The 22513-nt window shown below is 40.9% G+C and overlaps 1 protein-coding gene across 2 annotated transcripts; it reads right to left on the bottom strand.

Annotated features, from left to right (window-relative positions):
* Window positions 1-5653: 5653 nt before the first annotated feature.
* Window positions 5654-10505, bottom strand: GJD2 (gap junction protein delta 2). Of its 2 annotated transcripts, XM_078857953.1 has the most exons (3): window positions 10001-10505; window positions 8681-8784; window positions 5654-8443 (listed from the first exon to the last, which is right to left on the bottom strand). In XM_078857953.1, exons 2-3 carry the CDS (start codon window positions 8749-8751, stop codon window positions 7609-7611), a joined length of 906 nt encoding a protein of 301 aa, XP_078714079.1. In that variant the 5' UTR covers window positions 8752-8784; window positions 10001-10505; the 3' UTR covers window positions 5654-7608. The 2 variants fall into 2 exon arrangements, with proteins under 2 accessions (XP_078714079.1, XP_078714078.1); XM_078857952.1 differs by lacking the exon at window positions 10001-10505 and having other exon boundaries at window positions 8681-8870.
* Window positions 10506-22513: the final 12008 nt, after the last annotated feature.

Genomic DNA, 22513 nt, shown 5'->3' on the forward strand with positions numbered 1-22513 from the left:
AAGACTTTCGCGCAGCAAATGTTTTGCCATTTAGTAATCGACATTGCAACTCACACCCAACAACTCGCAAGCAAATTTGTGTGCGTGTGCACGTGGATTGAATTCGTCTGCCAACATTCTACTCCTGGCATGAACAACAAGGAGATGCATATGTTGGACAAGAGTGTTGCTTGGTAAACTCGTGAAGAGAAACTGAAACACACAAAAAGCTTCATTAGCTGCATGGAAATATGTTTCACAGTCCTTTAGGAACCGATGCCATTAGCATTCTTATTAATGCCGATGCAGGTATCCCTCGATTTTACGGACGTTCGATTTAAGTAAGGGGCCGACTTTTTGTGACGCCGTGTGACGAGGTGCGGGGGGGGGTCAAAAATCGTCCGAAATCGCGTGACGTCATTTATGGACGGCCCCTAATGTTGCATGAACGCAATTGACAAATTATGGACACTTTTTGATTTCCGAAATATAATTTCCGCATTCACGAAATTCCACACACGGCACGCGCAGTGAGATCAAGCAAGGGGCACCCAGGAGGCTGCAGGGCAACCGTAGCACCTCCACGTCACCTCTGCAGCTATTCCCACGTGCAGCAGATCTGTTTGGTGAGTTCACCAAAAAGGTGAATTATTTTGTTTAAAAATAAGAATTATTCAATCGATTTATTGTTGATGTTTTTAATTATGATGTTTTGTGTTGTGAAAACCGACATAGGTTGATATTTTTAGGTTAGGAGCAGAGTTGCAATGACTGGTTTTGGTATTACGTTAATGTCGAAAGGTCGTTCCAAGTTACGAAATTTCGTTGTGTTGTTTGATGAACGCATCCCCTTCGTAAATTGAGGGATATCTGTATCTTGATGATATTCTTGATATTCATGTATAATAAACGGATATACTTCTTGTAAAAGCCATTAATAGTCACTTCTTTCAATGCTGTTAAATAGCACAGACAATGCTGACACAGGGCCACACATATCATCAGCTATATCTCGAATATTGAAAAATACTTACCCAGTTTATGTTTATAAATGCAATGATAATTAGTAAGAATGTTAATACAAATACATATGAACAAATCAATGTTTTTTTGGCACAGAATAAAATATTGTGTAATATTTTAAACCTGTGCTTGTAATTGAACAATTTCGTATAACCTAACCTCAAAAATATATTTGATAATGCTGGTCCAGACTAGTTTTTGATCAAATTGGCCGTTATCCTAAAAGCTGTACATTCGCAAAACTATCTCTATCCGATTATGAATCAGTAGATCGCATTTTTTTAGGTTAACAAACTCAATTTGCCTTTTGAGATTACCTCGCCATGACATCTGGGCAGGTGTGAAAGTTGAATCAGGAAGTGACTTTGAAGATGAGACGAAAATTTCAGCACACAGTCCTGCCTTCAGTTTAAAGGAATGACATCTCATTATTGCATCCTTTCAGAGATAACGATCAACGTACCCGATGTGTTTATTAGATATAATAATCATATTAATAATAACACGTTGAAGAATACACATATTTTGCGCGCTTGGTATAAATACATATGTACTTTAAGATATTGCAACGCTAAAAAAAAAACACGCACATAATCCTACATCACGGTGGCGATGATTGAAAATATGTTCTCTCTCCAACTGCTCTTGGTTCACTCTTCCTTCAAGAGTCGTCTGATTAATTGTAGTAACTGACGTAAAGGTCCAGTGACCCTGATGCACACAGTGAAGATTGCTTGCAGCTTGTGTGATATATTGCTTGTGTGCCTGTCACATTAGATAACAGAGGTTAAGAGTGAAATTGCAACATTTATACCTCCTGCGATTGCATTTTTTTAAACAGTGAACATCGATTACATATATATATAAATATGATGCGATTGTTCTGTTCAGGTAAACTTGATTGCTTACGCAATGTATATCTGGGGTCGTGTATACTCTACTTTCTTCCCAATGTGAGTATAGTACCGTACGCGTTATTATATCTTTAAAAAAAGTTGCCAATAAATGATCTAATGTGATGTATTGTGCTCCCTGAAAGGGCAGCAGTGCTGTGTATGATAATCTTGATGTGGACTTCCATCCATCAGGAGCTGGTCGAAACGAAGTTGTCTATCCTGAACATGACAGATACTTTCTGACAGTGTTGAAATGTTTTTAATCGGCAGATCAGTGACATGCGGCCCAATCGGGAGAGAGGTGTGAGCCTCATCTGGTTAGTCCTTGAGAATCGGGTCAGACATGTTTACACCCACAACATTCCTGCTGTTGCTGTATTGCACAAGATGTATTTATGCTTTGGTATATATATATACTTTTTGTCAACAACGTCGTAGCTTAGTCGGATTGGGAACTGATAGCAAACAACATCAACAACTAAATTTTGATTTCAAGCTTTCGTGACTGCAGGGATTCATATTCTTGGTTCTTTCGGTAAAGTCACGTAGAAGGGAAACATTTAAATAATAAAAATATATAAATATTATTTTATTGTTTCCCTTCTACGTGACTTTACCGAAAGAACACCAACAACCTAAAGCATAGCATCTCTGCTATCGGTTCAACGTGCTCAAATTCGAACGTCTTTGCACTTGTATGTTAATTGCATTAAAAAAATGAAGGAAAGGATTCACAGTTGCAACGGGGGGGGCTCTTCTTGCTGCGTGTGCAGCCTTTGCAGCAAATTCTAAGTCGATTTCTGTTGACGAGCTGCTGATTGAAATGTTCTGCACACGCGAGAGTTGGGTGCGGGTTATTACGGCGTCAGTCCTGCCACTCGGTGCCAGGTCTGGATCAGAAGAACCGTCTCTCGTGGGAGCACCCCTGCAAGTTCTATTGTTAACCAAACGTTGTAACCTGTCAGACTCGAAATACCCAAATTCAAATGCTATTTATACAAACGATTCGTTGAACATATTCGTTTGCATTGTTAACATATTTTCAGTTGTTCCAAATGTGTTGTCTCGTGAGAATAAGTGTGGAATTTTGCTTGTCAACAAATTGGTCATCATCATCATCATCAGCCATGGTCAATCCATTGTTAGATAAAGGCCTCCTCATGCCACCACCATCTTCCGTGATCCGTTGATCGAACAATCCACCCAGCACCTGCACACCAGCTGATTTAATCGCTCCACCTCCTCAGTGGATGTCCTCGCGAATTATTTAAACGGACTACTTTTGAGGAATGTTACAGTCAAAGCTCCGAAACCTTTCCATTCAGTTCTCTAAATCTTTAAACGTTTGGTGTGTATACTGTAGCCTAAGGATATTCTGGGAGCATGAAATAGCTTAGATACATTTATGAATGAACCGTAGACTTCCCATTCAAAAATATTCCCTGAAAGTTCATACACTCTGTCGACGACGCCTATTGACAATGCTGACAGCTCACGGCGCCCTTTATACATGTGTAGACAAGCGTCGCTAAGCGCGTGATTAATTCCGTGTAGATCTCCACAGCCAGGTGCTAATGCAAAGCTTAACCAAATTGCTTCGGGCAAGGTGGCAGTAAAAGCAGATCAGTGATTTGGCTTGTTGCACACGACCAAACATCGGGGCGGCGCAGTGAGGCTCTTACCCTCGCGTGGGAAATAAAGATACGCTTATACCTTTTGACAGGCACGGTCCGCCAGGTGCATTCATGTGTGAGTTGAACGTGTCCGCCCCGAGTTGTGAATTATGCACCACGAAGGCTGCTTCTCCTCAGCGGCCTCGTGCCAGGGAAGGTCCAAACGGAATCAGCGTGTGCATCATTCGCCCAGAGCGCGCAACTCATTCTAAATCCCGCCTTGATTGATTGAACGGCACTAATGGCCCAATTAATGCACAGGCTGTTTTCCCTGCTTAAGAGATAAAAAAAAATCTAAATCACAATGAGTTGCTCTGCATTTGAATCATCGCCGGCAAATGCATTAGCATTGCCCCGCGGCCGCTGCAGCAAACACACAGTTGCGCATCAAAGCACCGCACTGAATCAGAGACCGTTTAGCACAGGGTCAATGTTACACTTCTTTCCTCCCCCACCCTCTCCCCCGCCACTGCATAAATAAGGGTGAATTATGATCTAAAATGACTCTTGTGGTGGCATTAGTCAAGCCTGGCGTTTTAGATGGGTCGATATGTAGCCTCGCACTATTTACGCAACAGTGACATGCTCGCTGACCCGGATAATTCATCATACGTTCCCAACAGCCAGAGACATCCACACAGGCGCCACCTGCATGGAGAGAGGGCTCCCACAAGGGGCACGGACTTTGCAAGGATGCGATTTCAGATTACGCACACCAGGCCAAAAACGCTCTGGCAACGCCTATTATTTTACTGCAGAGGGCATTTTTACCGCAGAATTTGAGAAGATGGAAGGATAAGCCGATAGTGCAAATGATAGGGGAGGGGAACTTTCTCTAGCATTTGAAGCGGTTGGCTGGGATTGGTGGTGTGCCGACGACTGTGAAACTCATCGGCGTTTTTTTGCTCTGCATGATGTGTCATGCAGGGTAAAGCACAGGGCAGTAAGAAGCATTTCTAATGGAAGCGTCTGCTTTTTATTAGACCTTTACAAGTGATTGACATGATAATTGTTTTTTTACCCTTCTATCTGGCAACAAAACTGACACCTTTTTTACAAGGGGCCATGTTTACATAGACCACAATACCTGCAGTCATAATGCAAACAAAAAACATAACTCTGATAATGTGCACTGTCCTTGAAATTGATTGGTCCACACCCGAGACAGCTTTCCTTAGAGCCTAGTCTCACATGGGTTGGACCAGATGACGCCAAAAGGCGCACAACTCAAAGACAATGCACCATCAGAGTATGAGAGCTCGGGGTAAGCATTTAAAGTGATTGACATGTGCTTGTGTGTAAGAGTGCGTGTGTATGTACGTGCTGAATAAAATGATATGCACAAGAAGGTGGTCAAAAGGTCATGATAATTGAATTGTAAACGTACACAAACTCGCATGTATCACTTTATTTTCCATTCATAATGTGATGTGTTGCCTTACTGCCCCCACCCTACCATCATTACACAAATTCTGCGGTATGGCTTGTTTAAATGTCGCGTGAACATTCATGTTCTGTCTTTAACAGTGGATTGGTGTACTATACAATGTTTTATACCCTTTGACCACGACTCTTGTGATATTCAATGATATACATAGATGCATATGTACATAAACAAAATACAAATTGTGTTTGTTTCAACGACCATGTATACAATAGTTTACATAAATATCACAAATGCGTGGCTCTTTCAATTACCGAATCTGCTAGTTTGCATTTATATACACTTTAATTTATTGTTATATTTCGATGGTATTGAAAATACTTTCTGTATTGAAAACATTGCTCTCTTATTTTGAAATTTGTGTCAAACACACACGCACACACATTGACGTGTGTGTGTGCGGGCGCGCGTGCGTAACCCGTCAAAGCGAGGTGGTGTATTCAGAGAAGAGAACCCTAACTTTGTCCTGAATACTAACTTTATTCTTGCTTTAGTGTGAACACTTTTTTTTACATTTGTAACGTCATTAAGACTGTAAAAAATCACCTTGCAGTTGAATCGCAATAAGTGAACGAGCCATTATAGCATTCATTTGATTCTGGTACTTAAATGTACACGTATGGTAGTTCTAACCGGTCTGGTAAAAAAAAAATACAATTTAAACCGGTAGAGAAGAACGTAGCACCTGACTGTGATGCCCTGCACAGATATTTGCTGTAATCAAGACACCATTAAGTCATGACTGTAATACGCATTTTTCTTAGATGCATTCCTCCTTGTAACTGATGTTGCAAAAGCTCACCGAATTACTGTGCATTGTAATGCGTGCACCAAACAGAGCATGCACAATTTGTATCCATTACAGTTGACTTAAAAATAAAAGACATTGTCCCTCGTTAAGGCAAAAATGAAACCTGGTTTGGTGGTGAGAATAAACCTTTACGTGGGCATAACCATCACCTGCGTGGCGTCGCACACATTAATACACTACCCGAACTAATTGGACATGCTGCGAATGGAATTAATCAAACGTAATAGCACCATCTCATTAATGACATCGTCACACAACTCTATATGAATATTAAGACCCTTTACAACCATCCATGCCTATGGTGATAATTAGACTAATTAACTAGTGCCTGTAACTTGGTGAATTGAGCAGATGTTTTGTTTTAACAAGAAATTAGTGTAAAACCACACGGCCAGCATTGCTACTGCTGCTGCACTGGGCCTCCTCGCGCTGAAATGCGATGTTTGCTTCACGACAGCTGTACATTGGTGCACCCATTGGCTCAAACAAAGGAGCATATCTAGACATGAACTGATTGTGACAAAGAAAAACAATTATGCAAATAGAGAAACAATTTCAACTTTCCATGCAGAGAGAACAATTTCAAACGTTGTTTTCTGCTCTTTTAAGACGGGGGATAAACGTCGCGTTGAAGGATGAGACCTTAGTTTTTTTAACGGGAGCATTCTCTGTGCTGATGCTCGCACGCACCGTGTCAGATTATGGAACCACACACCTCCCTCAATCATCCCCCTGGCGTGCCCTTGTGCCACTGGCTGAGGACCAACTGAGGTCAGCAGAAGTCCACAAGCATCTCCACGACACTTTCCTTGGGTCAGGAAGGCTGCTATCGTATTAATCGGTTTAACTCCCGAGTATTTTATGTTCCGTGGTGGCACTGAACGACGGACATAAATCTTCGAAGGTCACTTTGACCCCATAGATTTTCCTGCTGGATATTTCCAGTATATGCAAGGTTCAAGAAACCGTCTCACGGCGATAGCTCGTGGTTATATATATATGTTTTTTCTGCTCAATGTAAAATAGCACTACTGCTTTAAGCATGCTTTTAAAAACTGTTTTATTAAGTTATACAAATGGGGCATCACAAAGGAATTTTTGCATGTCTAGCTGTAAGTCAAGTAAAAAGAGAACTCAATTTGGAAATGCTCACATTGTACACACACACATCTTGCAAAAACGAAAGTAAACCATCGTTTACAGTGACGTAGCTGGTTTTGTTACGTCCTAAAATATTTATTGCATTAAATTTTATCTCCGATTTCTAGTGTGATGATACTTGCTTAAATGTGCTGCATTATACGTTACTTAAAGTATTGAGTTTGCTCTCCTTATATAATTATTGTGTTAGCAACATTTAACAAGCCGTACATTTTAACAATGTGTGCTTCTGTGCTGAACACGCATATGGATTTGGCAGTTAGCGCTATAGACGGTGTCGGCTTTTCTTATACAACTCAGCCACGTCACTAAATGCACATATGGACACAAGCAATTAATCCATTTCCGAAACAAAAATATTCCATTCCTTACCAGCTTAACGATTCAATATGGTACACAGTTAATGCCATTCAGATGCATACAGGATGTGGTCACTTTGTATCATAGTAAGCAACCAATTTTGAAGCTCAAGCTTTTAAAAGAAGCATGATAATCATCTAGCAAGAACAGAAAAAAATGCAATGCATGTAATTGTTCATAATTCAGTTAACAAAACATTTCAATTGTAATTGTTCGGTAACAAAACGTGATTCGATTTTTTTTTGCAGAGTTTATATTTTTTCACACGTAGGCTGACTCGCTTGAGTGGGTACGACCAAAGTTTGGCACAGAACTTCCATGAGACCTGATCTCAATGATAGACTTCCGTCTTGCCTGAACGCCTCGGACTGCAAGCTTGATCTTTCTCCAGCCGAGGTGATTGAGTTCGGCCAGGTTCAGGGCAACGCATAGTCCACTGACGGCAAACATGAACACAAGGAAGACGGTCTTTTCCGTTGGCCTGGACACGTAGCACTCGACTTCTTTGACGCAGGGGTATCTGTCGCACTCGAACGTAGGCGTCACGGTGAACCCGTAGAGAAAGTATTGGCCCACGAGAAAGCCTATCTCCAAGGCGTTCCTGAACACGACCTGAATGATGTAAAATCGAGATATCCCTTCCTGGCGCTTGGCTTTGGACTTCCCAGTCCTGTACAGAGGTGGCTGAAGTTCTTTCAGCTCCATTCCGTCGGGCTCCTTTGACGAATTCTCGTTGTTTTGTAGCAAAATGCCGTTCACCATCGCGCTCTTCTTCTTCGAGGAGTCGTCCCTCGTGGGCGAATCCACGATTTCCTTGTCCAGGAGGAGCTGCAGAACGGAGCAGCGCCGCTCGCGTTGTTTCGCCGACTGGTGCACGGAGTACGTGATGAAGCAGAGGCTCGGCGTGCACACCATGATGATCTGGAACACCCAGTATCTGATGTGGGAGATGGGAAATGCCTTGTCGTAGCACGCCTGGACGCAGCCAGGCTGAAGGGTATTGCACACGAACATGCTCTGTTCGTCCTCGTACACGGTCTCCCCGACTATTGCAACGATCAGAATTCTGAAGATGACCACGACCGTGAGCAGAATCCTGTTGGAAACAACACGCAGTGTTGGGATTATACACTCTTGCTTGTTAACTGCACGGTATTCTGCAGGCCAAATACACACAACTTAGAAATGATACAAAGCAGCGCATTAAGCCGGGATAAACCGTAGGATAATGAACTTTACTTTTTGTCTGCTGTATTCAATAATGAATACATGAGCAGTGCGTGTGCCCGTCGTTACAATGCGTAAGCAGACGCGTTACATAACATTAACTTACCTGCCGATCATGGTAGAATGCTGCTGGACAGCAGCCTCCAACAGCCTCTCCAGTATGGTCCATTCCCCCATGGTTAAAGGCGAACCGAGTCACTTCAACGTGATCTGACAATCAAAAATAAAACGCAACACTGCCACAAAAAAAGGTGTTGCCCTTGATGAACACGCATCACCTCTTGTTAGCGAGCACCCCCCATTTTCCTCCCCCCACCCCACCCCACCACCCCTCAACACGAGTCTAGGGGGACTCGTGGAGCCACACAACTTAAAAAAAAACGGGACACTTCGTTCGGCGCGATCTCCAATGGAGATTAAACCGGCGCAATCCTATTTGCCGCAAAGCCTGCTTGAGGGACAATCTCATCAGAATGAATGGATGGGACTGATGGGCAGGATATATATCGTCCAGAGGATTATTATTTTATTGATGTGTGTGTCGTCACAACATTGTGGACGGACGCCATCAACCTAAATTTAGAGCACCGACCACGCAGGCAGTTTAATGTAGATTAAAATGGCAAAAAGGAGATGTAGACGCCGCCACGTTTGAGTGTATTAACCCTCGCCAGCTGCTGGCCAGACTGCTCCCACCGGCGCGGCTCTCGGTCCTCCAGAGGGGCTCCCCAGCAGCAAGCGCTCAAGTTATAATAGGTGCGGATGGGGCGGGAGCTTTGATTGCGTCGCATTGAGGAGGAGGAGGAGGTTGTAGTAGTAGTAGGGTCGCAGCCACTCCACCACTGCAGACGAAAGGGGTGAAAAGTTGGCAACTGCGCTACCTCGCGTTGTGGTGTCAGCGATGCGGTTCGGCCGTGAGCGCTGTTCAAACACACACGTGGCCGGTGCGCGTTTCGTTGCAATAAGGGGCGAGGAGGAGGAGGGGGGGATACAATGAGGCAGCGTTGCTTCTGTTAGATTACGCACAACTGAGCGAGTTAAGTGGGGATTTGATTCGTGTCCGAATGATAAGAGTTGAAAATGAATGCTTCACGAATGCCTTCAGTTGCATCGCAGCGTGAGTGCAACGCGTTCGGCTGATCGCGACATCGTGACACACGGATGCCGGCCCGCAGTGAATGCCGTGGACTGCATTTGTGTACTGTACTGTATACAATGAGCGCGCGGAGCTCCGCGTTGCTTATATCTCTCTGAGCCCGGTTGCTCTGCGCCGTGAGTGTTTTTCCGTGTGCCTCTCTTGTCGCTACCGCCATAAAGAGGGAAACTTGTGTTTTACGAACGAAATAGAGCCACATGCTAGTCGTGTTAGATCGAACTACCTGTTATTGCACACACCCATGCCGTGCGCTGTATGCGTGCATCTTACCCGCAACAACTTTTCTTGTGCTTCTTCAATGCATGTAGATGAAGAATAGCCCGGAGGGTAGCAGCGTCCTCCGCGTTACTCGCCGAAGCCGTGGGCTCTCCGCTCGCGGTGTTAATGAAAGTGCGAAGCGTTCGAGCAAAAGAGCAACAGAAACACGCGCCTCGGGACCGCGTCTAATGGATCACGGACCTTTTGTATATTCGCTCTCAGGTTAGCGCTCCCGGAGGGCGCTAGACAAAGCAAGGCACTCTTACGGTTAGGCGATAATCTTTTGCACTCAACTGCATTCGCAACATCTCCGTTCACTGCGCTTGTCTATCGGCTCAGCCGTGGCTTGGTGGACGAGTCTGGAGCGCAGGGCTGCTGTCAACTGAGAGGAGTTTCCATTCGGAGCGGTGGGCGCTGTCCAGCATTTCAGCCGCTGTGCTGGGCGTAGGGGGAGGGGTGTTCGAATGGGACGGCAATGGGAGGGAAAGTCAGTAAACTCACGGACATGGTCGCCTCTGCGATGATGTTTGACGCTTTACAGCCAAGGTTGAAAGCGTTAAGGCATTAACTCTGTCCGTCTGTGTGTCCGTCTGTCCGTCTATAAATGAACATTATAATTCGTTAAAATGCATAGATTAACATGCGGGATTTTAATTAAATTGTGTTGTAAAGTTGGGCTGCTATTCGGCACTTAACGGACAACCTAGCACCTTAGTCAAACGTTTACCAAACACTCAGCGATAAATTGTAAAAGCTTAGCTGTTTTCCTGTTCCGATGACGCCATATGCGAGCACAGCACACAGAGTCCGTTCAGTGACGTGACGTGCCGCGTGATGCCATCTCGTTATTCAGCTCCAACACGAACGTCATTCATCATCAACCATAAATCCACTGCTTGATGAGCATCCCTACGTCGCCGCCATCTCTCGCGTTCCTGCGATGATACTAATCCACTGAGCGTCTGCGCTCGAGTTAAATTAATCGCTCCATGTCATCCGTTGGGGTACTCACGGACGTATTCCATTCCTTGGCTGTCACTCCTTCATTAGTCTTAACCACCGGCCATCATACCGTCCTCCCCAAGCCTCATCACTGTTCGTAACAGTTAAATGATGCTTTTAACCTGTGGATGTTCACGGATACACGTGCTCTTCTTTCTGCCTCTCAATTTACTACAATTCCAAGTGTGCATCTCTCCATGATGCTTCCGTGAAAAATGTTCCTTTCCTTGCAAAGTTTCAATTTTCTTGTTAATGTCCACTTATCTAATCCACAAGTAATAGCAGGCATCTCCCAGGACAAGCCATATTGGAAAATGTTACAGAATGTATGCATACGCATGACTGTTCTTCCTTGTTTAAGCAACATGTGTATTGGCGTGTGTTCCTTAGTTTCCTGCTGAAAGAAAATTCACGTGTATATAAATTGGATATAACCCGCCATCATAGACAATATTTAATGTAGACTTGTATCTGTCGGACCAAATACGAGTAAGTGGTTGTTATGCAGGACGTAATGTGACTCTTGGTTGAACGATATGCCTACATAATTATTTTTTTGCCGTTCATTTATGTACCATCACGTACAGAGCTATGTTAGCCTTCGAAAATTTATCTTAATTTAATGCAACGTTTAATTTAGATGTGGCTGTCACCTGTCATGAACGCTTAAGCTCTGCTTACTGGCACTGAAATCATTATGGAAGGGTCACAATTCTGGCGATGACACGCAGTTTTACTCTCCCCTGTGTTTTATTTTATTTTATTTACTCTGTTTTTTGATCAAGTGTTTATGGGGTTTAATGGGGTAGCGTTTCGTCATTGCTATTGATTAACGGAACCCTGCAATCGGCAGTTAATCGATAACAGTTAATGTTTTAAGTCATCACTACTGTTTATTACTGCACTGCGCCCAATTGCCGTAACGAATGTGCTCATCAGTGCTGTGTGCAAGGTCCACCAAAGGACTTTGTCACCGACCCAAACGGGTCGGTCGTGCCTACGATGATTTTTTTTCATTACCGGCTAATGACGCAAATGGGTTCATTTTAGTGCACACATTTTATATACACCCACATTAAAACTTCACGTGAAATTTACATCTTCTTTGCCATGTTCAGAAACGGTTGTTGAAATCTTATGCAAGTGAGTAGGCTTATACAGAGTGCGATTCTTACATAGTCACCAATTACTGTGCATAATGCGACTATATATATGCTCATGCGTGTAGATGGTTTTTGACAAAACATTTCCAAAGATCACGACAGCGGTCATTTTCTGTCAAGTGCTTTTGGAGCCGTCCGCCTGATCAATAAACCCAATCTGTGGCTTCCGCAATTGATAATCCCACAGGGGCATTTGAAACCGCAACAGTGTGTCTTAATTCTACCAATGCCATATGTGGGACATATATCTTAATATTTATTTTCTCTTAGTTTTGATGCACTTCATAACACAACATCATGTTTCGTTGACATGTTACGTACACATTGCAATTACATTTTATGTTGTTGTTTTCAGTCTGTAACTTTCCACTGCTGGGAAAATACCTCTCCCATTTTCATTTTCTTCCTTTCCTTAGTCGTATGTATATACGTATACCAGAGATAACAAACATGAAACTAATGCACGACATTTTCATTAAATGTATGTTTAATGGAGACTGATTTGCCAGAGGAAAGTAAAGTGAAAACCGATGTCTGTGATTTATTTCTAATTTAGCCGGTTCAAACATGTGTTGGCATGCTATCAATGCAGCAGACTGTTGTTTAAAACATTAATACGTGTGTGTGTGTGTGTTTAAAAGTATTTTGAACAAGACACGTGTTTATTTATGCCTAATAACAAAATGCAAAGGATAGTAATTTCTGAAACACAATTTTGAAAGTACTGCTTGGTCCGGATTGCTGTGCTTAATCATGAGGATATAGTTATGTTATTGAACGGTCGTATGGAGAATTTCATGTTTGGATATACGACATAAATCTGTTTAATATACAATTCCATACAAAACGCTGCATTCATAAGCCATTGCAATTGATATTTCACGTGTGTGGTGCAATTTCTATTCGGCAACAGCTTATACTTGTTCACCTATAATGTCTCCTCTACTCATATAATAGTACTTGTGTTATGAAACGAATTTGCGAAAAATCCACAATTAAATGAAATAATCACACATTCGTATATCGTAGTTGTCTTACTTTAACTCACTGCAAATATATCATTAATATAGCAAGAATGTAAAAATATATAACTGAATTATGACTTTTTTCCATTTTTTATCCACAGAGTACAGTATTGTGTGTATTGTATGCACACTGTATACAGTGTAACATATTAATATGAAAAAAGAAACAAGGACGAAAATACCAGTCCCCTGCTGTCATATAGATTTTAAAAATAATCAAATGCCAAAGCTCTCCCATGTGACCCCTGCATCAGCAGCTTGTCTCCAACATATAATCATGTTACTGCAGTTAAGTAGAAGTCTGCATAATTTGTCCGTGCCTACTGCCCATTATTTGAGCAATGGCTTAGGAAGCAAATGACCTAGTGGCATTGAGGTTATAATGTCAGCTTTGGGTGCAACTTCAGGATATCATTTTTCGGTTCACCTATTTGATTCCTCATTTCGTGTTGCTTAAACTAATTGGGAAAAGCCTGCTCTCCCTTTGTATTTTCTGCTTTGCAGGCTGAGTTGCAAAGTACGGAAGTGGGTTTAAAATATTGGATTGGTTTTTACCTCCTATAGAGGTGGTGAGTTATATTTTAATACAATGTGGCTTCACACTGCGTCCTCACGCCGTGGTGTGCACCTTCCTGCGCTGTTCAGCAAGTTTAAAATAATGAGACACGATGATACAAAATTGTAACGAAAGATGTTGAAATGCACATTTCTTCGTGATATGTTCTTCCTCATCAACAGCAATGGGCATTTTAAATCAGCTATACAGGATGGCCCAAAAATCAGGACACATTAGGTTATTATATTTATTATAACAAATCCGGATAGGGTGATTTAATTAATTTTAACAAATTTTCAAACTGACTCTCATTAACATTAATGCATATATATGAACTATCTTTTGAAATTAATTTAGGACTTATTTGAAAGATCACTATAGTAATATTTAATTACGTATCAATTATGTTTTGTCTCAATTCATTAAGCGTATTTGGTCGAGTGACCCCACAAAAATAATATTTTTATATTAATGATACGAAAGAATGTTAACGAGAGAAAGAAATAATTTACATTTTTCTATGCCAGTGTTAAAATGAATTCAATAACCATATGTGGGCCACCCTGTATATTGTTCATGTAATTGAAAGTATAATTTATAAATGAATTGTGTGTATCCATATGTTGTAAGGCTGGGGGCAATGATCTCACAAAATTGCACACATTCATAATTAGGTCTGTTTGGCTGAAATTGAGGGAGTCACGGTCTGAAAACAGTGGCACATGCATTTTACAGAATTGCATCACTATAGTGATTACATCACGATTATTTACTTTTCTTGTTGAATATTTTATAACGCAAACTAATTGTATCATTAATGGAACTGTATAATAATTCATATTGGTTATTTAAAAAAATAACACGTTTTTGTTCTCAAATGATATCAAACATTTGGAGCAAAGTCAAGATGATCGGAATCTTCGTCTCTAATTACACAAATTACCACCACGGGGGTTTGTATTGAGATTTAGGCACTATACATACATTCACCAATGCCACCTTGAAGCAAAGGACACGTTTCTTAAATCCTCCTACCTCTATCCAACCAGCAGTAAATACGGATACACCACACGCAGGAGATCATCAGTTCACGCCTGACGAGGTGGGTTACTCCTGCCTCTTACAAGATGTTTGACCAGCGTGGAAGAGTAGGCCCAATGCCCACTCGAGGAGCTGTATAATTATCCATCGAGTGGAACCCTTTTGCCAGCAGTGATATGAACAAGTATTTGTAGGGCTGCACCTCTCGATTTTGTAAGTTCACATTGGATTGTAATATAACTATGTTTGTGCATGCAGGTATTGTTAGGTGTAACCTTTTGCAATGACTGGAGTCTGTTTTTTTTTAACAGTCTGCAGCTTAACAACTTCATTATTAAAAAGCTTATATTTATGGTCTGAAACTGGTGATTCGATGATACGTAATGATGCTTTTTATCCACTGTTATCCGTTCCTGGTAGATTCTACAAATAATTTTGTTCGTGTTTTTGTAATAATTAAAAGTGCTGATTATTCTTCGAGTCGTGTCTTAAATTATACACCCTCTCGTTGAAAATATAAAGCTGAATGTTGTCATATGCAAATTTAATGCGCTGTGCAAATTAGCATATGACTGAAACATGTGATGTAAAACCCCGTAAAGGTTCAAGTCTGAGTGAATTGCTTAAGGGCGTCTGGCAACTCTTCTTTCCCATGGCAATTTACCTCAACGTTGCCTGTATGATGCACCCACTCTTCGGTAAGACACCACCATAATACGCCCTATGTACCAGCAGAACATTTTAATGGATGTGTTTTTTTGTTAATCCAAGGTTATCAATCTTGACATTGTGCATTTTAGGACATAATGGCTAATGCATCTCAATAATAGAGAACAACTTCAGGAATATACTTCCGGATAGTGCAGTGGCCAAACCGATGCTGTCTCTTGGTAATGATAGACTTTACAGTAGCCCTAGTAAAATATGGCCTTGGAAGCAGAGTGCTCAATGCGTGACCTTCGATTCGACTTTAATGCCTGTGTCGCTGAACAATTTTTTCCAAGTTTGAAAAAAAAAATGTTTATCCTTAAAATAAGAATGCATATGCAGTGCGGCATTTCAAACTGTTTATGCACGCAAATAATGCCAACTCAGCCCAAAATAAAATACCACGCTCTGCAAAGTAGTTCCAGACAGCTTCTACATAACTACCGGGTATTAATGAACATCGTATGTTGAGATCTAAACAACATCCAAATATATTTACAACTCGTGTTGCAGGCCAAATGCTTTACATATGAATGGATGCATGTTGACTCAGCTGGGTCATTGGGGCTATTAAATCCCCTTGGCCTCCAGTGAGAGATCTACAGTGGTCGGAGTATGGTCCATAGGGGACAGAGTACATCGAACAAAGACGGTCATTGCATCGCACGCCTTCACATGTGCTTCTGCGGCCGTCTGGAACGCTCTTCCTTCGGATATTAGGAAGCTACTGCAGCTATGCACTTTAAAATCGAGATTGAAAACGAATTTCTGAAGAACTGCTTTTTGTGTGTTTTTTTGCCCTTCCCCAGCACCTCTGATTAGCATGGTTGTCTATGTACGGCGTGAAATAAGTTCGACACACATACGTACCAGTGAAGTGTGTATTGAGGGAATCTCTCATGTATGCATGGAACTGGCACGTGAACGGTGGCATGTACTTTGTTAAGGAGCATATAATAACGATGCAAGCTTGGTGTATATCATTCTAGAAGACTGACCTTGCTATATCAAGAATGTGATTTTGACAGGGTTACCATGTGGATAGGGTCACTGTCTGCCCTTTGGCCTCCTGCCTTTTGCTTAGGAAATGCCCTCACAATTGTGTATGTGCTTTGATTTCTCATGTTATCCTAAGAGCTGGCTAGTGGAAACCTCCTTCAGAAGCGTGCATACCTTTTAACCTGCCAAATTATAGCATGTCATACCCCTGCAATTTTCATTACTCCCTTGCCAATCCCCTCGGCTCAAACATTCCACAAATGAGCTGTAAAGCCCCTTCGTGATATTATGTTTAGTAGGAACACAGTGCACGGTTCAAATGCTGCAATGATAGTGTGTTTATCAGTGCTACCATTCAGGGTGTCACAAACCCAACGGAATGTGAATAGAGGACAGATCACATGCACAACAAAGGTCTAAAATATTTGACAAGGAAAAAATTACATGTTTTACATTTTGTTATAAGCTGGAATTACAATTATATAACTTCTTAACCGGTGGTCCTGTTGGGTTTTCGTGACGTAAAAAGCTGTTCTTCCATTAATCTAGCAACTGTCTGGCCTGCCTTGAACTCCAGATTCTGTTTAATGACTCGACTTAGTAGGTCACCTTTGTAAAACAGTGCATAGGAGACATGCAGCCCAAGGTTTCTGCCCTGGACATGAACTCCCACATGGTGAGCTTGAGTCGTAGTCATAACATGAGGCGAATATTGAAACAAATATTTGGACAATTCAGCTGGGTCAAATATCATCATTAGCAGCAGCATCCATAATCTGTATTAAAGCTTCCCCAAGCTTCCATCACCTCTCATGATCCTGCAATGTAGTAATCCACGTAACACCTACATACGAGTTGATTCCATTGCTCCATCTCCGCTGCAGTCATCCTCTCGGCCACGTTCCATTCCTTGGCTGCACTCCGTTATTATTCTTGACCATCGTGCCTCGTGGAGACGTGTTATGCCTAAGCCCGCTCACTTTTCTTCACAGTTTGAATGTTGTAATTAACCACAGGTATGTTCTCAAGTCCATGCATTCCTTGTCATGTCCCTCAGTGTAATTTCAATCATGCATTCAGTATTTGTTATGGGTTTTTTTTCTTGTTAACGACCAAGTTTATGAACCATATATCACAGTATAGTGGTCGGTGAAAGATGTTGTTAGCATTATGTAGGCAGTACTGGGGTATTTGTGATTTAATTATACTGTAATAATATTATGGCATAGGATATTTGTTAATTAATTATGTATTTTTCCCGTAACATATAATGAATGCAGCATCTTAAATTTCTAATTCCTCAAAGGGAAATTACATATAAACATTCCATTAAATATGAATATATACAGAGTAAAATATATATGAATGGCCCAAACTGCATAGTCTTCATTTAAGACCTAAGTTTACAAAATAAATCCAAATAATTAAATATTCAAAAATGTAACAATTTTACTTTATGATGTCATTGCTATAAAACTGCTTAGAATAACTTTTTATTACAATATCAGGTAAAAGTACTTTCAATGACATATTCATGTCCAGAAACAGTTGTGGTCCCACCTATCCAAATGGAAGAAATGTTTCCCTTCTGATTTAAAGCTTTCGTGACTGCAGGGATTCATCTTCTTGGTTCTTTCGGTAAAGTCACGTAGAAGGGAAGTAATAAAATAATAAAAAGAAAACATAATAAAATTATACTCACGACGTTTCGGCCACAACGCAAGCAGCCGTCCTCAGGTGAAAACCAGGTCCGTCGAGGCGACAGAGTCCGTCGAGGCGACAGAGTCATTCAGACTCTGTCGCCTCGACTGACCTGGTTTTCACCTGAGGACGGCTGCTTGCGTTGTGGCCGAAACGTCGTGAGAATAATTTTATTATGTTTTATTTTTATTATTTTATTACTTCCCTTCTACTTGACTTTACCGAAAGAACCAAGAAGATGTTTCCCTTCTCTTTATCCGGAGATAGGTGTGTATGTATGTTCAACTTTTCTCGGACGGTACGTAGCCAATCGTGCTGACTGGAGGTGCGGGGCAAGGGCAAGAAACTAAACACAAAAAGCAGTTCCAAAGAAATGAGTTTTCAATTTAGATTTAAACGTGCATAGCTCCAGTGACTTCTTAATATCGGAAGGAAGAACGTTCCAGACGGTCGTTAATAAGGTTAATTATGACAGTGGCAGCACGTTAGTGAAATTTACAAAGCAATTCAAGTCGTGTAGACACTCTTAAACATGCGTTTTTCAGTCTCCCATTTGCACAAGGGGGGACAGGGACATGTCCAATCTCAGAAGAATGCAAAGTGTTGAATTATAGGCAACACTGTACAATATTTAATCTGATGTACGATGCTAGATGTTTTAGAGATGTTATCACAAGAGTCTATAAGGTCTCGTGATAGACTGATTATACACCGATACAGTTACGGCAAGAAATCTATGATGAGAAAATTAATGGAAACGCTTTTAAATGGATGTCAATAATGTCGGCATTGCTTCCACGTGAGATATATGCATTGAGAATTCATGTACACAGTGCCACAAGGTGTCGGTCTAGCAGAACAAAGTATTGAATTGTTGGTTTTATGTTTAAAAACAGTGAAAAAAAATTGACTGATATTTGTACGAGAACTCGTCATGCTAATGTTTGTAACGTAAATTTAACCTTCCCAGCTATATGAAAACAATATACTATGAATACATATTAAAATACATTTATTTTATTTACTAATACAAATCGCAAATTTCTACGAAAAAATGTTTTTCTATCACTCGTGACTGACATAACACAAGACAAAATAATGTACACGGAGGTTAGGAAGTTAACCAGCACAAAAATAGTAATTTCACTCAAAGTAAATAATTTCCATGCTTCTTGTTACCATCGCTGTATCGTAACACTGCACGACGTAAAAAAAATACGAACAAATCGTTCTGAAATGGGAACGAACAAGAATGCGCAGCTATCAAGATATCACCAACTGTGTGGCAGAAAAAAACGACTTGCGTCTAATGTGTGTGCGTGTGTGTTTGATGCAGTGTTCTACCACCTAATTCAACAGCATGTTCCAGCAAATCTTGGCAAAGTCAACACTTGACATTAGTGCCTGGAACCAATGCTTCACCAGATTCATCAATCCACAACTTGTCAATAGTATTGTCAAAGCGAAATCCATTAAAGGAATGTGTCTCCGCAACAACAAAAAAGCGCCAGCCATCCGTTACACTCGGGGTAGGGGGGGGGTGGAGGCTTGTAGACATACTGTACTGATAGGGGGGGTCCCCACATGGGCCGGGATGAGTCCTGACAACGATTCGGCCCCATCTTGTCAATCCTGACAAGGGCATCCCGTGTGTATAGAGGCACTCACCTCCACACCCTCTACCTCTTCTCGTCCACACCCCACAGCTTCGACGACCGCCGCTGACCAACACATTTTTTTCTGGTGGCTTTTTTTTACTTACCCATGGAACCCTGAGATGTCATTATCCGCTCGCCTGCAGACATGCTTGCTAAGCTTGGATTTGACATAGCCCAGTCACCCCTCCCTTGGCTGTGTAGGGGTCACAAGGAGAATCCTTTTTTGCCATACTCAGCAGATGGCTCTGGGAAGCTGTCATAAATTTAATATCTAATAGGAAGCAAGCACAGCTCAAATATTTTTGAGCCGAGTCTAATTTGCGTTCGCTATTCGCAACCGAGGATTTTGTTTTTCTTCAATGGCGATTATAATTTAATTACTCGTGTATAAATGCGTTGGAGGACATGATGGTGCATGTTACAGTCAATGCGATGCACATAGCTTGTTTTCTGTGATCTAGCTTCTCTGAGGTATATTATCTCCGGGTGCACGTTAGTCAATAAAAGGGCTACTACTTTTATTGATTAAAAACATGTATATGTGTATAGTGTGCGATTTTCTAAAACTTATTTTAAAACATTACAGCTCTTTATCCATCCACTGCTGGATGAAAGCTTCCCAATGCAGTGTACGTCATGGGGAGTTATTGACCATACTTCACCATGCTGGTCAGTGCGGGTTGGTGAAGGCCAGGGCCAGGACCAGTCCAGATATTACTCGTCACTGATGCTTGCTGTGGTCAAGAATAAAACTGAGGTCACCGGGTTCATAGCACATTGTGGAAATCACTGTGTCACCACAGTATTTACATTGCAAAATATAATCATCAGCCATTATCTATCCACTTCTGGATGAAGGCCTCACAAAGAGCCATAGGCACGCAATACCACAATCCCTCTCATTTCTGCCTATGACCCGATCTCATCGTTCCATCTCAACGGTGGTCATTCTATCAGGTTCTTTCTTCACATTGGCTGTCACTCCATTACTAGCCTCATCCATCGGCCATGGCTCCTTCTTACAAAATGGCCCTGCGCTCAAACCCATTTATTTTTCTGAACAGTCAACGTGATGTCTCTAATTTGAATTGGTTCCCTGGCCCGTGTGTTCCTCTGTATGTCTCGCAGTGTCATTACGATTATGGATCTCTCCATGCTTCACGTACTTTTCAGCTTATGTTCTATTTCATTTGTTAGTGTTGATATTTCTGATCACTATGTTTCCACGGATAATATGCAATGATTTAAACTTTCCTCGTCAGGCACATTGTACACATTGTACCTGACGAAGAAAGACATTGGGATCAGAAACATGAGCACTGACCAATGGAATGGAAAAACAATATAATACTGCTCTTGATTACCTCTTTGCTTCATCAATATGATCCTGACCCAACCTAAACAATTGTGCTGGGTACATATATATTCTGTTGTCTTTTCAAGTTGTGTTCGTCCAACAATAAATTTGCAGTGTTTTGTTTCGCTAACTTGTTGTGCCTGACTTTTGTTTCGTTTAGATTTACCTTGAGTCCAACTTTGTAGCAATCCTTAAACAGAGATTTTCAAACATTTCGTGCAGCTTGTTCCCATTGGCCGATATAATGATGACGATGTTGTCAGCAAATCTAAGATGCACGAGTTCATCTTTTCTCCATTTATATTCATGCCTTTGTTTCTACAATTTTTTGGCAAACCAATTTCCTCTTTTGATGTGTATTTAGTTGCTTTCTTTATCAACCTTAATGGTTTGATTCCCTCTTCGTAAATGTTTTAGTGTAGAAACATTATCATTCAAACTTTCAACTGTCACATTTCTACATGAAATGTTTGCATGGTCCAATATCTGCAATGGTTAATACCAAAGGTATTCTTAAATATATTAATACGTATGCAAAAAAAATATTTTGCAGCTGAATATAGTTGTGTGAATGTACAGGGTTTTATACCATGAAACCAAAATAATATACATTACAGTAACCAATATATATAAAAAAGCTCATTTATACTTCCAACACCAGATTTTGAATTCACCCATTTACTAAAATCTCATAGAAAGCTGTGGAACATTTTTTTTTATAGATTTGGTACAGATAATTTTTTCCCCTGACAAAGCTGCTTAACTCATAATTCCTATTGACAGCACAAATAATATTCTCCATCTTTATACGGTATTATGGTACAGTGCTGCTAATATTTGCACAGAATGATATTACACCATATTCATTTCTACAGGACTTATTTTAGGCCACTAGAATAATTATATTTTAAATAATTAAATAACAGCTGTATTTAAATTGCAAAGCCTCGCCGAAAAGCTTACAGTCTTGTGGAAAGTAAGCATAATTACAAAGTTAATTGAGATATTTTAATATGGTAGAAAATCACTACAGGCCTCTATGAACAAATATTAAAAGTGGAATACATATAAGCTGCATCTCAGCATTCTTGTAATATATATGACTGATTTAGAATTTAGTTGCTTCATAAAAAAATAAAAACAGACCTAAGCGAAATTGCTTATTAAAAAATAAACAACCCCCTATAAAGGTTAATAAAATGCAATTGTATTGCCTTAAAGTGTATGGAAATTCGCACTTTAAAAAGGGCATGCACAGTTACATATAGTCCATTATTATAGTGTTTGTATTACTGTATTCCCTTTTATAATAATA

The sequence above is a fragment of the Lampetra fluviatilis genome, chromosome 7 (assembly GCF_964198595.1).
Source record: "Lampetra fluviatilis chromosome 7, kcLamFluv1.1, whole genome shotgun sequence".
Classification (NCBI taxonomy): Eukaryota; Metazoa; Chordata; class Hyperoartia; order Petromyzontiformes; family Petromyzontidae; genus Lampetra; species Lampetra fluviatilis.

Coding starts and splice junctions, on each gene's coding strand:
- GJD2 (XM_078857953.1), bottom strand. CDS start 8,751: ATGGGGGAATGGACCATACTGGAGAGGCTGTTGGAGGCTGCTGTCCAG. Junction 8,444..8,680: donor CATTCTACCATGATCGGCAG/GTAAGTTAATGT, acceptor TGTTTCCAACAG/GATTCTGCTCACGGTCGTGG.